Source organism: Akebia trifoliata, chromosome 8, assembly GCF_017979445.1.
Source record: "Akebia trifoliata isolate Shusen 1 chromosome 8, ASM1797944v1, whole genome shotgun sequence".
Taxonomy (NCBI): domain Eukaryota; kingdom Viridiplantae; phylum Streptophyta; class Magnoliopsida; order Ranunculales; family Lardizabalaceae; genus Akebia; species Akebia trifoliata.
In genome coordinates, this window is record NC_141382.1 from 48,498,615 (window position 1) to 48,514,942 (window position 16,328).

A 16,328-nucleotide genomic window follows, 5' to 3' on the forward strand; every position below is an offset into this window, starting at 1 on the left:
TCTCTCTAGTTTTGATTTTAGGGTCAGATTTCAAAGGTCAAGGGAAAGGGTTATGTCATTATCAAAGAGAACTAAGTCAAAAATACGGAGAACAAAATATCTGGCACTAGCCACCCAAATCAGCGAGAAATATGAGAGGCGTGGATTATTTGGTCCTCTCACTTCAATAGGGACTGAGAGGCCATTAATTTCACTGCTATTTCGGCTGCTTTGATGAACAATGTTACCAAATATATCATCAATTCTTGACTTGCCATGTGGCATTTGATCTTTGATTAGATGATTTTGATTTGTGGTAGAGGGTTACTTATTGAAATAAGTTGGTAGTTTTTAATTAGGAAAATGTTGGAATGCCACGAAAGAGATACAAGGGTGACAAAGTGAAGTGGTGGCGTGCAGACAACAGTAGATGCTTTTTACTTGTATCTTGCAAAAAAACATTTACGGTAATAATGTGCACAACACCACATCATTTTGAGACCTCTGTGTCTCCATTTGTGTCACCCCAGTATGACTCTTTTAATTAATTTTTGCATGGATAAGTGAATTTTATTAGTATAGTCAGAACAAATATCTTTTTTAATTAGAATTAAAAAAAAAAAAAGAGTTTTTATTTTATTTTACTTTTAGAATCATTTATAATTTAAGGTAGTTTTATAATTTTATGACGGATAGTTTTATAATATCTTGGATTGACTTGTTTATAAAATCTAATTTTCTAAATTTATAAAATTGAGTACATCTATATTATAACTTCTTAGATTGTATTTGCAATTCAGATTCAATTTTCTAACATATTGCAAAGAGTAATGATTTTCTGACGCCCCCTTCTAACATACACCCCCTTACGCTCTCATCACAGAACTGTAAATCATTTGCTTTGGGTTATGCAAAATCATAAATCTTTTTCTTGTGTATCCTCCGGCAAATGATCTACGACTCTATCAGAGGGGGCGTATGTCAAAGTAGGCGTCAGATTATCACGACTAATGTCAATATATTAATATATTTACACAAACATCACTATCTTAAATCTTTTTTGGGTTTTTAAATATATGGTAACTTCTAACACAAAAGTTGCTTTGCAATAAAATAGTGAAGAAAAAAGTTTTATCTAGATCATTACAATGACATTTAGTATTAAATATTTATAAAAATATTAATATATTTTTAAAATATTCCTCCAAAACCTTTTTTTCCTCAAACTACTTATATACATGTAGAATGTATTGCATTGATTTTACTTATCTCTTTTAGTTTTCTAAAAATTTCCTATTATTTTTATTTAAAAGTATTATTATAAAAAAAAACTCTATTAATCTTGAGAAGAAGAAAAAAATGAGGGCACCATATCCGATCCACAAGTTCTATTTCTGAAAATGATTTTAAAACTAGTGGGATTCTAAGTATGTCATCCCCGTCGTGGAGACTATCAAAATAGATACTCGATGTGAAACGTCCATCGAATTGTCTCGTTTTAGATCCGAGATGATTTTTTCAATATTTTAAAATCTTCATCTCTTGTGTGAAAGGTTGCCCCGAGTCAATTGGATTTCGTATTTTTTTTTTCATATAAAATAATTCATTTTAATGCTTAAATATTTGATATACACATAAAATATAAAATTGATCTTAATGATTTGACTTATCCAAGGCAAGATGACTTGGACTAGTCAAGTCTGTCCATGTGGGACAGGTGGCAAACATATATACATATGAAAGTCTTTGCCACATGGCAATATTATGGTCAAGAGTTGTGATAATCTACTACCCCACGTGTCATACTCAATGGACTCCCTTGACATGACATGTGAGAAAATCATACATCTAGATTCCTTGAGATACACAATTGCACATCCTTAAAAAAGTGCAGTTGTGTATCCTAAGGAGTATATGGATCTACAGTTCTAACATATGTCATGTTAGGGGAGTTGATTGAGTATGCCACGTGGGGCAGTCAGATTATCATGATTCTATGATGAAATAAAAAAGTTTTTTTATTAATTTTTATTTTTTATCTTTCTTTCCTTTCTAGAACAAATTGAATCTTTTATTTATTTGACAATCTTTAATTTTTCTCGAATTCATGAAGAATTATATATTTTCTCTAAAAATCATCCAATGTAGTAAATAATCAAATGGTTCTAATATATAAGGAGACAATCTTGCCACTAAAACCCAAATGAAACATTTTTAAAGGAAAAAAAATGGAGGATTTTTTTTAGCAAAAGAAAGCTAAGTATATTGATCATTTTCTATTAGGCCTCCTACAGAAGATGACAGTCAAGGGGGATATGTATATTCAAGTTGAAAGAGTAGGATTATCTCAAATATTTACAAACCCAGAGGGTCTTTATTATAATAATGAGACTATGGTGGGTATTGTTTATTAAATTTATATTAAATAATTTTAAATTATAAAAGTATTTCTATACATCATAAGCTAACTACACCAATTTTAATTAAAACACCCTCACTCTTAGATCTTTTTAACAGAACTCAATCTTTTTTCTCCCTCTCACATAAGCATTCCCTTATAACTAGGATTTTTAGAAAAATTCAATATGTTCTGAACTCCATCTTTTACATGCACACAATCTCTCTCCATCGATTACATCTTTGGGGAACAATCGAACTTCAACATTTCTCTCTATGATTAATCGTCATCGTAATACATACAAATCATGATTTCTCTCTATTGATTGTTGCATCTAAGTTTATATAGTATTCAGAAGGTAAGATATTCCTTCCATCTTTCTCTATCCTTTTCGATTTCTATTTATTTAGATTTTTTGTTTGGAGACTCCCGAGATGTCATTTGATTTTCACTTTTAATTTATTTTATTTTCAAGATTTATTTTATGCTCTTCCAATCCCCCGATAAATGATTTATACCCATTGGATCTTAGCCAAGGTAATTCCATTTCCGCTAGTAAGATATTAAATTAGCCAATAACACATAACATGCCCAACCATGTCACTTTCCTTTTCTCTATCATTTACTTGGCTCAACTTTTGGACTTATGGTTTACAATCAAGACTGAAAGTACTTCTCTTCTCTCTCATATACAGCAACAAAAAAAAAAAAAAAAAAAGTCATGCTTGAATAACATTGAAATGTACATTGATTTTGACATTCTGATGTGGTAGTGCACACATAATCATAGATGCTTTTCACTCGTATCTCAATGAAAACATCTATGGTTAGGTGTGCACCACCACACTAGAATGTACAATCAATGTATATTTTAATGTTGCTTCAGTATTATCCACACAAAAAAAAAGATGTAATTTTGGTTAGAGTCATGATACTCTGACTCCCCCACATGGCATACTCAAAATACTCTCTTGACGTGACATATGCTAGAACCATATATTTTATGGGGATGTGAATATGTGTATCCCAAGGCATAAAAATCTATGGTTCTAACACATGCCACGTCGGGGGAGCTAGAAAATCATTACTCTTTTGGTTATATTTGCTCACATTGAAGTTGGAAGATTAAGCTAGGCACACTATATTTTTACTTGTTATCCTTGGAGCAACATAAAAGGCATCATTTGTACTCTAATTGTGGGCCTAATGCCATGTACTTGTCTACCACTCCTCCAATGTCAATTATAACATACATATTTACCTAGTAATATCTCAATGCCCATGTGGATTTATAGAATTAATCACTATTGGTATGATTTTAATCGAGTTCTGAAATGATCCAGAAGTGGGGCCTACAAACATAAGGTTGAAAATTTTGGCCAAAGTTTCCATACATGATTGAAAAGCAATGATGTATTCCCACCATGAAACTTGGCTCAATCAGACATAAAATATATAGTGAGGATAATGGATTTGTGGCCCAGACAACCTCCTCATCATTCCATGCCTTCCCCCTTTGTTTTTAGTATAAGGAGGAGACAAACAACACCAATCAATCCCATATGTTTTAGGTTAATTTTTGAGACACCCCTCCAAATTTTGGTAAAAAATTATAGACACCCTTTTTCCCAAGTTTTCCAAACTAATGATGCACCCCTTGACCGTGGTTTTCTAAGAGAGAATAACAAAAAAAAAAAAATGACGTTAATGCCTTTGTTTTCAAGCTCTTTGCCAAATTAGTCATGAGCCAACCCTAAACCCGAGGTCAAGGTAAAAAAGGCATTTATCCTAGAGATTAAAGACCATACATCTCGAGGGTTTCTAATAGGAGATTGAAAATGAGGTCATTTCGGTCTTTGTTCTTGTTGATTACATGAAACACCAAAGTCAAGGAGATATGGCATCAGTTTAAAAATACAGGAGGAGTATCTCTAATTTTCAATAAAACTCAAAGGACTAGCCCATGTTTCATCAAGAGAGATCCTATAAGATCTTGGATGTCTCCCCTTACTATAAACCTTTATCATTCAAGGGTTTTTGTCAAAGCTCATGAAGACAATTTGGTTTTCAAAAAATACCATGGAAAGGAAATAAATAATTAAAAAAAAAAAAAAAATTAACCATGATAAATATATAGCTAGGGTTAGGGTTAGGGTTTATCATTTAAATTTGTCATCTCAACAAAAGACATTCCCTTTGTTATTATAAGGTTTTGAAACTAGTTTAGATAGTGGACACTCCATGTAGGCATAAGGAATGATGAGAGCATTTTCTTCCAAAAGCTACAAGCACTGGACTACACTTTTTATGAAATTAATTCTAAATGGGTAGGGTATATTTTTTTTATTATATAGATTTATGAAAGAAATCATTGCCCACATGAGGAAGGTTGGGTTGGGACCACTAAAAGATCCACATCATTAACACCATTACTCTTTCTCTCTGGAATCGGGCAATAATCATTTGTCTTATATGGGATCGATCAAAAAAATTTCTAAAATGGACTATTTTTTGTGAGGATAATCTCTATGGTGAGAAGAGCATCCTCACAAAAAATCAATTAATTCTAAAATTTCTAATCCCATCAATTTTTTTATACAAATTAATGATTAAAAACTGATGATTGAAAATTCTTCAACCTATAAATCACTTTTGATGGAATTAAAAATTTTAGAATGAACTGATTTTTTGTGAGAATGATCTCCTTCAGGGGTGGAACCATAATTTTGCCCATTGGAAGGGGGGGGGGGGGACTTAGAGTGAAAAAAATATTTTGTGGGGATAATAGTGACAGATCTTTTTATCCGTTACAATAGCTCATTAATCTATACACTTTTAAAATTCTTATCGGACCAAGTGCCCTCACTGTAAATCCACCCTTGATCTCCTCACCGTAGAGTTCATATTTGCAAAAGATCAACTCATTTAAAAAACTTCTAACCCTCTAGGACAAATGATTGTCAATTGGATTATCAAATAAGGTGGCAAGGATTGCTATCAGATCCCGACCAATATATTGTTTTTACTCCCAATTGTTGTGTCATGTGGACATTATGCTAGATGATAGAACTGTTGGAATATCTTCAATTTACTATTTTGAGATATGAAATCAATTGGAGAGAGTGAATAAAGACTAGTAACTAAGAAATCAAGTACCATTGAATACAAATTTAAATGAAAAATCTTAAATCATGGAACTACTTCGACTTATATGTCCAAAATGAAAAAAAAAAAAAAAAGAGGTAATTATAAACTTTTCTCTTGTAGAAAACAACTATAACAAATTGGCTTTAGCAACTACTCACACAAGAATATAGTTTTTCCCTTTGGAAGCTTTGATTTAATTAACAGCACATCTATCTAGACCAGTATCACCATGGTCTACAAAATATAACTACAGTACAAAAAGTCGAATAATCCATATCTTGATGTCATCCTCACAAAATTTTAATCCTAAATTTCAAAAAAATTTATGCCACTTTAATTGCATTTGAGGGCGAAGCTAGGATTTTCTTGTAGTGGGAGTAAACCATAGTTGTCCGATGAAGTTGAAGAGCATGAAGATGAGTGGGTTTGAAGTGAAAATTCATCAATTTTTTGTTAAAGGTTAGTAAAAGGGCGTTTAGGTCATTTTTTTACTAATCTACAACCTAAGTCAAGGGAAATGTCATCAATGGTGGTGGGGCCTAATTGAGGGTAACTATCAAAAAAATTGTGGGGCAAACTCAAAATATATCAAATTCTCAAGATGAGAATGTAATTTTTTTTTTAAAATTGGGGGAGTGGGCAAAATTATCCTATAACTGATAGAAATGATGTTGGTAGAAAGCCTTGCCAAGGTCTTTACAGTGATAATGATAAATAAAAAGGCTATTTAAATATCAAATTATTATTTATTTATATCATATATCATATAAAAGTTCCCTATAAAAGCCCTTGAAATCCCCTTATTTTATAGTAAGGAATGATTTACACTAAGTTAAATATAATCATTTCAAGTACCCACTTAGCTTTTAATAAATTTTCTATCTCGATTGTATAATGATTTTTGTCGATTAGTTCCAAATTTCAAAAATAATAGTTTTCCATTTTATTAATTTTTTTTTTTTACATTTATTTTAAAAGCCTATTAACTGTTATGAAACTCAAATTTTAAAACTGGTTTCCAAAATCTTTTTTTATTTATTTTTAGCTTGAAAACTTGGTCTTTTCACCTCCTCCTCATCGACATTATTGTCAAAGCCTTATCCAAAAGTTTGAGGTCAGCTTAACTTAGTCTTTTTTATTAAGGTAATGTTGTTATATCGTCGTTGAATGATAATTATGGTTTTAAAACTTGTTTTGAAGTCTTGTATAGTCTCGGATGAGTTTTTTAATACGTTTAAGACGTCTTGTTCAACAATGAGACAAATGAACCATGATTTTAAATCTCATCCGATAAGTTTGACTTGTCTATCCATCTTTTTGGTGGACGATACCGAGGCTTATCAGACGAGTTGCCTCGGTCTCGGACAAGATTTAAAACCATGATGATAATGCCTACTTACCTTATGGCGATGGTTAAGAAAACCACAATATTCTACAGCTATAATGTTTTAATAGACCCTTTCTTCACATTACAAATTTGTCGATAAAAATAATTTTTATAAAGTTTTTATGGAGCTTTGAACCTGAAAGGCCCATGGACCCTATGTCATAGAGCACCAACGATGGCATATGTACTCGTGGATGCAATCCAATTTGGTCATTTGCCATATGGGCTCAGGAAATTGATGAGAGAGAGAACATGGGAGTGCCAAAGTTTAAAAATATCTATAAGAATAATGCTGAAGTGACCTCAACATTGTACCTTGCATTGCACTTCCTAATGAGGAAGTGTGCAAGTACTATGATGTCTTTTGTCGAGATACAAGTGAAAAACATCTATGGTTCCTATACACTTTCACATTAGGAAAGTGTGACGTGAGGTACAATCATGAGGTCACTCCAAGGATGACTCTATCTATAATTAAGGATTGAAATATTTTCTGCACCACCAACAACAAAACCTTATCCCGAAAGTTTTCGGCCGGCTAAAGGTCAACTTTTCTAGTGTCCCCATTACCATTAAAAAAAATTGTGTTTCACATACACGTGTGTATATAATTGAATCAATATGCTATCATTTATCCTTTGTCATAGTCTTCCAATTTAAATCAAACATTAATTGAGTTAGATTAGATGTATTATCGTAATGTTCAATGTCTTTAATTCATGTTCAATGGGTAAATTTATCATTTCTTGGTGAGAGAGTCAGAGGAGAAACTTGTACATTTCTCGTCGTAATTTTTATAACTTACCAAGTCAACTTAAATGAATTTTGAAACATCTTGGTAATAATACTCGTCAAGAGTCTTCTCATTAAGTCAACTTGGCAATTAAGTCAACTCAATGAATCATTGTGATTTTATGGCTTTATTTTAAAGAGAATTTTTATTATTTTCTCTAAGAGTTTCTTATTTTTCTCATTTTTAAAGGGATGTCTCTAACATGATTTTAAATCTCATCTGAGATAGAGATGATTCACTTGAGTCATTTCGATTTCATTCAACAACAATAAAGGTGGTATTCATGGTGTCTCAACATTCACATTATCTCACAAGATAAACGACATATCTTGGATGATATTTTGAAAATCTCATCCTAGTCAACTGGGATTTTATAGATTTTGATTAAAATAATAAATTTTTTTTATACTTTAAATATTTATTATAAAACTAAAATATGATTTTATGTCTAAACATTTCCTAATGTATCTTATTTTATTACAAAATTAAAATGATTTAATTTATAAGTCGAGTTTAATGGATTGTCTCGTCCATGGACGGAACATGGAACCAAGTTTTGAAACCATGCTCTCTAATGTTTATTAGAAAACCTTAGAATAAGAAACAAATGAGGAAGAATAGCAATATCAAGAAAAAAAATCTTAAAGAGGAGATAAAAATATCACCATCTTCATTATTAGTGTGGTCCATTGGCACCCTTACCGGCCCCACCCCATGTTAGTCTTTCTTCTTCCGCCTTCTCTCGTTGTTATAGAAGGTTCCATATGATGGAAAATAAGATATTTTTAAGGGAAAATAATTTTTTTAGGAAAAATGAATTTTGGAATTTGATTATAGCTATGCAAATTTTAAAATGAGAGTTGCATTTTTAGTTTTGGGGTGAGGGTAATTGTGAGAAAATAACATGTGGAGATGGAAAAATCATTTTGAGGGTCGTGGCATCTGGGTTGATTATTGGATTACTTACAAATAAGCCTAAACTAGTGCTAATGTATAATATGCGGTTACTTCACAATTTTATGCTTTTTTTTTCTTGATAATCGGGTATCCCTATAAACAACAAAACGGGTTCGTAATTAGGCTTTGCCCAATTCATAAATCATGATTTTATCCAAGAACTAGTCATTGGGGACGTGTAACACCCACACATTGTACATACTAGGTAAGTGAGGGTGCACCCCTCGCGGGCGGCTCCTTAGAAATTAATGCTTATATTAGGTATCAAACTCACGACCTATATGCATTAACTGCTTATTGGTTCAAAAAATATTTTATATCTTATCGATCCTTACAAGAATGATCTTATTGTTAAGGTGAGATAAACCTAATGTTATCATCTCACCATCCCCCACCCTCCACTCTCTTTAAAAGATATTTAAAATAAAAATAATTCTCTTTTATTTATTTATTTTTTACATTTCCCTCTCTGCTAAGATGGACAAGTATTTTTCAAAATTGACTTTTACAATAAATATTCATTAATGGACTGTATAACTCACCATGAACCCAAGTATCGTTTTGATGAGAGGTAAATGATTATTGGCTAATATAATACCAAACCTCCCATATTTTTCATTTGGAAAATTATAGTCTTCAACTTTTACTCGTAACACACCAATCCTTTTGGTGAAATACCGACCCCTTGATTATTATGAAATTTTGAGATTTGTACATTATTCATTTTTATTCTCAAAACATGTTTTCCAGTGAATTCATTATTTTTATAATCAACAAATTCATTGATAAAAAACCAATGATTTTGCCATATCAATGATCTTATTGATAATTTATCAGTAAATCCATTGATTATAAAAGTGATGAATTCACTGGGAAAACATGATTTGAGAATTAAAATGAATAGTGTATCGGAATTGGAATTTTTTCATTGGTTGCTCACGTTTTTGAAATATTTCAAAGGATTATCTACCTATAGATTGGTGTGTTATAAGTAAAAGGTGGTGTGCTAATAAATTATTAGTTAACAAAATTCCTTTCCCAATATGACGCCAAGAGAGTGAAATGTGAATAGTGAATTTTCTTGAATTAGATAAACTTCGTCTCTGGTTTTGGAAAATATTTTTTCCAGTCAGAGAATACTTTTTTCAGATCCTGTGATCTTCTCCTCGAACCAGAATCCCCTCTCTGTGGCTGCAATTCCACCACAAGATTTCCTCTCAACGTCTTTCCCACTCTCAACCACTATCACAGACATTTCTTCTCAAACCCACTTCACTTCTTTAATTCCCCTTTTTCGTAGTTTGTACTTCATTTTATCTATATCTAACTTGTTTTCTTCTGTTCTAGTTTTTCTTACTCTCTGGAGTAAAACCAATATTTTTTTTTTCCATGAAAACGACCTCCATAGATTAATGGATTGAGTTCTTATCACACCTAAAACACAAAACCATGAGTTCTTCAGCTGTAACTCAAGACCCAGCTAATTTTTTCGATGTTTTGTCCAAGCGGGATTGTTTTTCCTTCAATTCTAAAGTTTTTTACAACTTGGGTTCAAATGGGTACTCTTCAATTTTGTCAAATTCCCTATATTTTGATGGATTTGGGGGTTTAATTGGTGAGAAGAGTACGTCCAAGGTGGTTGCTTCATTAGAGTTGAGTAGAAGTACTTCAAGGATTCAAAGGGTTTGGAATGAGTTTAATAGGGCAGTTAGTTTGCACTGTGATAGGATCCCAATTGGGTTTGGTTCGATTCGGGTGTCTTCGGGGGATAATGGATTGAAAGAAGATGGGTGTGGTATATTGGAGGAGGAGAGGATGAGTTTGAATGGTGTGGAGACGGGGAATCCGAAGAAAGTTCTTATTTTGATGAGTGACACTGGTGGTGGTCATAGAGCTTCAGCTGAAGCCATTAAAGCGGCCTTTAACGAAGAATTCAGAGATGAGTATCAGGTCAGTTAGTTAGATTTCAGTGTGTCATTTCTCAGGTTTTGTATAATTAGAATTTAGTAATTCCATTATTTGTTGATCAAGTTGTGTGTGTTAGGTGTGGTATAGGTGTTTGTTACAGATTTATGGTCAGAACACACCCCTTGGCCATTTAACCAATTGCCCAGGAGTTATAACTTCTTGGTGAAACATGGGCCTCTATGGAAAATGACCTATTATGGGACGGCTCCACGATTGGTTCATCAATCCAATTTTGCCGCAACTTCAACATTTATAGCTCGGTGAGGTTCCTCTTCACTTTACATTATGTTCTCCAGTATTCTATTTTAATTTTCCAAAAAATATCTGTAGTGCTTTTTAAGAAAAACATAAACAATAGAGAACGAAAAGTAACAAAACAAGATGCAATCACACAAAGATTTTATGTGGTTCCTCAAGATTGAGGAATGTCCATGGATCACTCCGATTCCACTATGAAGAGAAAACTCGCAATTACAGATTACACCCTTTCACTGAAAAGAGAAAATATATATCCTAGGAAAACATAACTAGGGTTTTACATAATACCAGTGAAATTACAAAAATACCCTTGGGGGAATATCAACCAGCGAGTACTGTGTTAAATGATAAACAATACTCCTTGTTGACCAGTACCACCAGGCTCCACAAACCATAACATTCTTTTCATGTCACAAGTGGGAAACTATCTTTATTGATAGCATCCTCTCTAGCAATGCCCTAGCATGAATTGAATGAAACATATGGTCAAGGTTCACATTAAGAGGTGGTGAATTTTTATATCGACTGCCAACCTGACGTAACTCTCCTTTATTCGGGATTGGGACTAATGCTACTCCTTTATTGATAACACATGAAACAAGACTAAACTCATCTTGGAGTGCCATCCAATGGGTCTATTAGGTTCATTCTGTATTTCTCAATTCCTTAAAGCAATTCTATATGCCAAAAGAAACAATGGCCTTGAGACATGTTACCACCTTTTAAAGCTCAAAGCTATCACAAACAATTCAAGAGGGTTAATTTTATTCTCGTGGACTACATATTTGTATCTAAGGGAATGTGACCCAATATCAATTCTTGGACGAACCAACTTGATACAAGATCATTCAGGAAGCACACTAGGAATATCCTTTTTTGAAGGTGTCACATTGGTGAGGTGGTAAAATCTGTAGAAAAACTTCGAGAGCGATTGTAATCTACTGAATAACCAGCCCATCTTTGCTATAAGTGAATACTTTTGAATTGTTGAAACAACTTTATGCGTGAGTAGAGGAAGAATGAATAGAAAATTGAAATTTTGTCAAGTTTCCAACTCTTGGTTTGATTTTCACTATCAAATGACATATGATGTTTGTGGACCATGTTGATGCAAGAGAAATAATGGGTTAGTCTTCCTCACAATTGTGATAAAATATTTGCTTGAAATGAAATCCTTTGGAAGATGTGCGTCTTGAACTTAAATGAGAGCTTATAATCTTTCGCATATGGATTTTTCCTCTTTTTGAAGCAAAGGGGAAAAAGAAAGAAGAAGAACTTGTTTCCTAAGTATTCAGATTGCTTGAATACACATGAAACATGTTTAGTGGCATTGGATTTTTTTTGTCTAATGCCTCTGGATGCCATAATTGTCTGAAATTAATTTCAGAAGAACTAATAAGTTGGCTCTTCTCAACTATTGTGCAGCAAGAAGACTGGACAGTTATTGTGCATGAAACATCCATAACACACATTTGAACTTGTTTGAACCCTTTCATCTTTCTCAAAAGTAAAAAAAAAAAAGGAAAAAAAAAAAGAAGAAAAAAAAGAAAAGAAACTTTCCTTTATTTGTCATATTTTTGTCCTTAATCAGGAAAAGAAAAGAAGAAGAGTATGCTTCACCTTCTCAAAAATAGATTATAAGGATTTTAATCAGAAAAGTTATTAAAAAATACGGACCAATTTTTCAAAAATGGGTTTAGACTTTAGATGTGCATGTTTTGTGGGTGTGAGCGCACGCGGGCACGCACATACACGTGCGTTTGCGTGTGACCAAGAATGCCCATGCCCAGTGAGCTCTAAGAAATTAAAGCTTCTGTGCACGTCTAAGCAACAAAACACCGCACCACTTGAGCCATATCTCAGGCATTAGCTCGTGCATTATACATGAGTAGATATCCATCATTTCTGAGGCATAACTGCCTAAACCAGCACTCAAATTGGTGCAAATTTTGTTACATTGGGTTGCAGTTGTAGATTGAAATGCTGAAAAAATTCTAGTCCACTTTGTGCACATGAAAGAGAAACAAACAGATACTAAATTGTATTGTTTATATTAATTAATCAAAGAATGTCATTTAAAAATTGAATCAATATCAGCAATGTAGAGTTAAAAAACAGCAACAAAATGCCCTGGCTAGCCATATATTCCTGTAGTGGCATCTTCTCTCCATTTAATTAATGATGCTCCATATCAATAGAAATTTCAACCAAAATCTGAAATCAAGGAATGGACCTACTATGTTATGAAGCAAATCAGAAATCTTTGAAATCAGGACATCTTTTTTCAGTTTTGAATTCGGATAAGTATGGACCATGTAGAAGGAATTTATACCACAATATCAATGATGACTGCAGTTCGATTTATTTTTTATAGTAGGTTCCGTAAGCATTTCAATATTTCATCGTTTATTCTGTATTGTGTATTTGTACAGAGAGGTTGCAAAAGGCCTGATGAAGTACCAGCCAAATATTATCATCAGTGTGCATCCTCTGATGCAACACGTTCCACTTCGTATACTGAGGGCAAAGGGGCTTTTGGAAAAAATTGTATTTACGACAGTAGTCACAGATTTAAGCACTTGTCATCCTACATGGTAGGATTGCTACGTATGGTTATTGTTACTCTGATGTCCTATTTGGTTAGTCAGAGTATTAAGTCATCTTGCATCATTTCTTTCTTCTTTTTACAGGTTTCATAAGCTTGTAACTAGATGTTACTGCCCGACGTTAGAGGTGGCAAAAAGGGCATCTAAAGCCGGACTGAAGCCACCCCAAATTAAGGTTTACGGTCTTCCAGTTCGACCTTCTTTCGTTAAACCCGTGAAACCAAAGGTTTTCTATCTTTCTTTTGATACTTATCCTAATTATTCTTGCACTATAATGCTTGATAAGGAAATCTAAGGTACCTGTCAAATATATGACTAAAGTAAATTTGGCCTATTTTCTAGGATGAACTGAGGAGGGAACTGGGAATGGATGAGGATCTCCCAGCTGTGCTACTGATGGGAGGAGGAGAAGGCATGGGTCCCATCGAGGCTACTGCTCGAGCACTTGGGAATGCATTGTACGATGAAAATATTGGGGAACCAATGGGTCAGATCCTTGTGATCTGTGGTCGTAATAAAAAGCTCGCTAATAAGTTGCGTTCAATCGACTGGAAGATTCCTGTTCAGGTATATATCCCGTGTTTTTCTTATGTCAGTTTAGTTCAGACATTGAGCGTAACTGTGAATTGCATTATTCACAATTCCATTACTTTTAATTTACCTGAAAGACTACTTAGTTTAGATGTATTTAGAATTTTTATTGCTCGTCTAAAGGTTCATCTACCAGTTTAATGGTCCACACCTATGACTTGGTAGACCACATGTAATATTTATTTTTTTCTCCGGGGAATAGGGGGGAGGGTGGGGTAGGGTCCATTTTTGACCCATCTCTGTTTTGTGTATTTCTTGTTTTTGTTCAATTTGGAGACTTTAGTTTGCCAGCAAATTTCAGGTGAAGGGGTTTGTCACTAAAATGGAAGAATGCATGGGTGCTTGTGATTGCATCATTACGAAGGTGAATCTCTTGTAAATATGGTGGGAATTTGGGGTTTTTTTTTTTAAGTTTCATTATTGTTTGTAATCTTTTGTGTTGTGGACTTAGTAGACCCATAGCTCAGTTGGTTTGACACATTGCAAAGAAACTTTGAGGGTGTGGGTTCAAATCCAGCTTACACATAAAAATAAAAATAAAATTCGTATGTGTTGTAACTTGAAATTTTCAGGCAGGACCAGGGACCATTGCTGAAGCCATGATAAGGGGCCTCCCTATAATTCTCAATGGTTACATTGCTGGGCAGGTAATCTTTTGGTGTGTTTTTTTTATTTATGTGTTTCCATCTGAGCATAATCGAAATTATTACCATAGCAGGTTCTAACTATTCAGTTTCATGATGTAGGCTACCTGATTTCTTTACTGATTGTTTTTATTTTCCACTTTCATTGCTTAATCTTGCTCATTCAGGGATCTTTTTTTTTACTAGTAAACCTTCTTTGTGTACTAGTGTAACTGCTACACATGGAAACAAAATGGTGGAAACAATATGGAAGTCTTGGAATTTTGGTTAAACCACCTCGAAGAAACTAAACCAAAATGATATTCCTTCGATCTTTTGTATGCGTCAGTAAACATTTCTTCTGCTATGCACTGCTAGCATTCACTATTTGTGTTTATTACAGGAAGCTGGAAATGTGCCATACGTGGTGGAAAATGGATGTGGAAAGTTCTCAAAATCACCGAAACAGATAGCCAATATCGTTGCTCAATGGTTCGGTCCAAAAGCAGATGAGCTTAAGATAATGTCTCAGAATGCTTTGAAGCTGGCACACCCCGATGCAGTGTTTAAGATAGTTCACGATCTTCACGAGTTGGTTAGACAGAGAAATGTACTTGTACCCCAGTACACATGCGCAACATGAGTTTTTTTTGTTTTCATTTCTGGATTTTGCTCTTACTCTTAAGATGTTTTGATGAGAGCTAAAAATAAATGCCTACGGTTGCCATTTTTCATCTCAAATCAACATTATATGTTGTGCTTTTAATTACAATCTTACCATTCGGGTTCATCGCCTGCCAGGATTCTGCGTTCTTACAGCATTATATTGACGATTAGTACTGCTTAAAACTGGATTTTCACCATGAATGCTGCACGAGGCCGACTCTGCTTGGCTTCTTGTGGAGGAAATCATCACATGAGTTTAATACCTCTGTAATATGGGAATTGAAAATGTAGGGATATTGACTTGAATCACATTGTATTTCTGTTCTGAAAAATCTTTACCACACATCAAAGTGTTTAAGAACATCACAAGGAATAAAAATAAAAAATAAAAAATAGAAAACAAACAAATGCAAATTTGAGTGATTTGGTGAATATTTAAGGTTACCCATGTGTTTTCAATGTGATGACATTTCCCCTTGACCTCAGTCACCTGTAAGACACTAAATGAAAATGATGCTAATACCCCCATGTTCAACCTGTAATTGAAATCCCTTGATTTGTCTTACCAAGGCAAAACTAAACATCTTCAACTTCTCAGGTAAAATTTATTTTCTTTCTCTTCAACCTTAATGTTCTATTCACTCCAACCTTCAAAAACTCAAGAACAAAGACTGAAATTTAGAAGTAGATGGTGAGGGAATTTCAAATTGAAAAATCAAGGGTTTCCACAAGAGATTTAAGGTGAGATTAAAAATCATGGATTTAAGCTGAGGTTCAATAGATTAAAAATATATTACTGCAGAGGTTAAAGATTTTAAAGATGACTGATTTTAGGAAGAAAAATCAAGACCAGACTTGTGTTATTGGTCAAGGTCTTTATTTTTTTTATTATTAGTCTACGAGAGAAAATCAAGATCAAGGTCTTGGGCATGCCATTAGTCGGACAACACAAGGG

The 16,328-nt window shown here is 33.5% G+C and overlaps 1 protein-coding gene across 2 annotated transcripts; it reads left to right on the top strand.

Moving 5' to 3' along the window:
• Positions 1–9,726: 9,726 nt before the first annotated feature.
• Positions 9,727–15,497, top strand: LOC147397403 (monogalactosyldiacylglycerol synthase, chloroplastic-like). 2 transcript variants are annotated; one of them, XM_086449058.1, is made up of 8 exons: positions 9,727–10,611; positions 10,717–10,889; positions 13,320–13,481; positions 13,578–13,719; positions 13,836–14,060; positions 14,386–14,448; positions 14,657–14,731; positions 15,111–15,497. In XM_086449058.1, the coding sequence occupies exons 1-8, from the start codon at positions 10,111–10,113 to the stop codon at positions 15,348–15,350; spliced, it is 1,581 nt and encodes a 526-aa protein (XP_086305184.1). In that variant the 5' UTR covers positions 9,727–10,110; the 3' UTR covers positions 15,351–15,497. The 2 variants fall into 2 exon arrangements, with proteins under 2 accessions (XP_086305184.1, XP_086305185.1); XM_086449059.1 differs by lacking the exon at positions 14,386–14,448.
• The last annotated feature ends 831 nt before the right edge of the window (positions 15,498–16,328 follow it).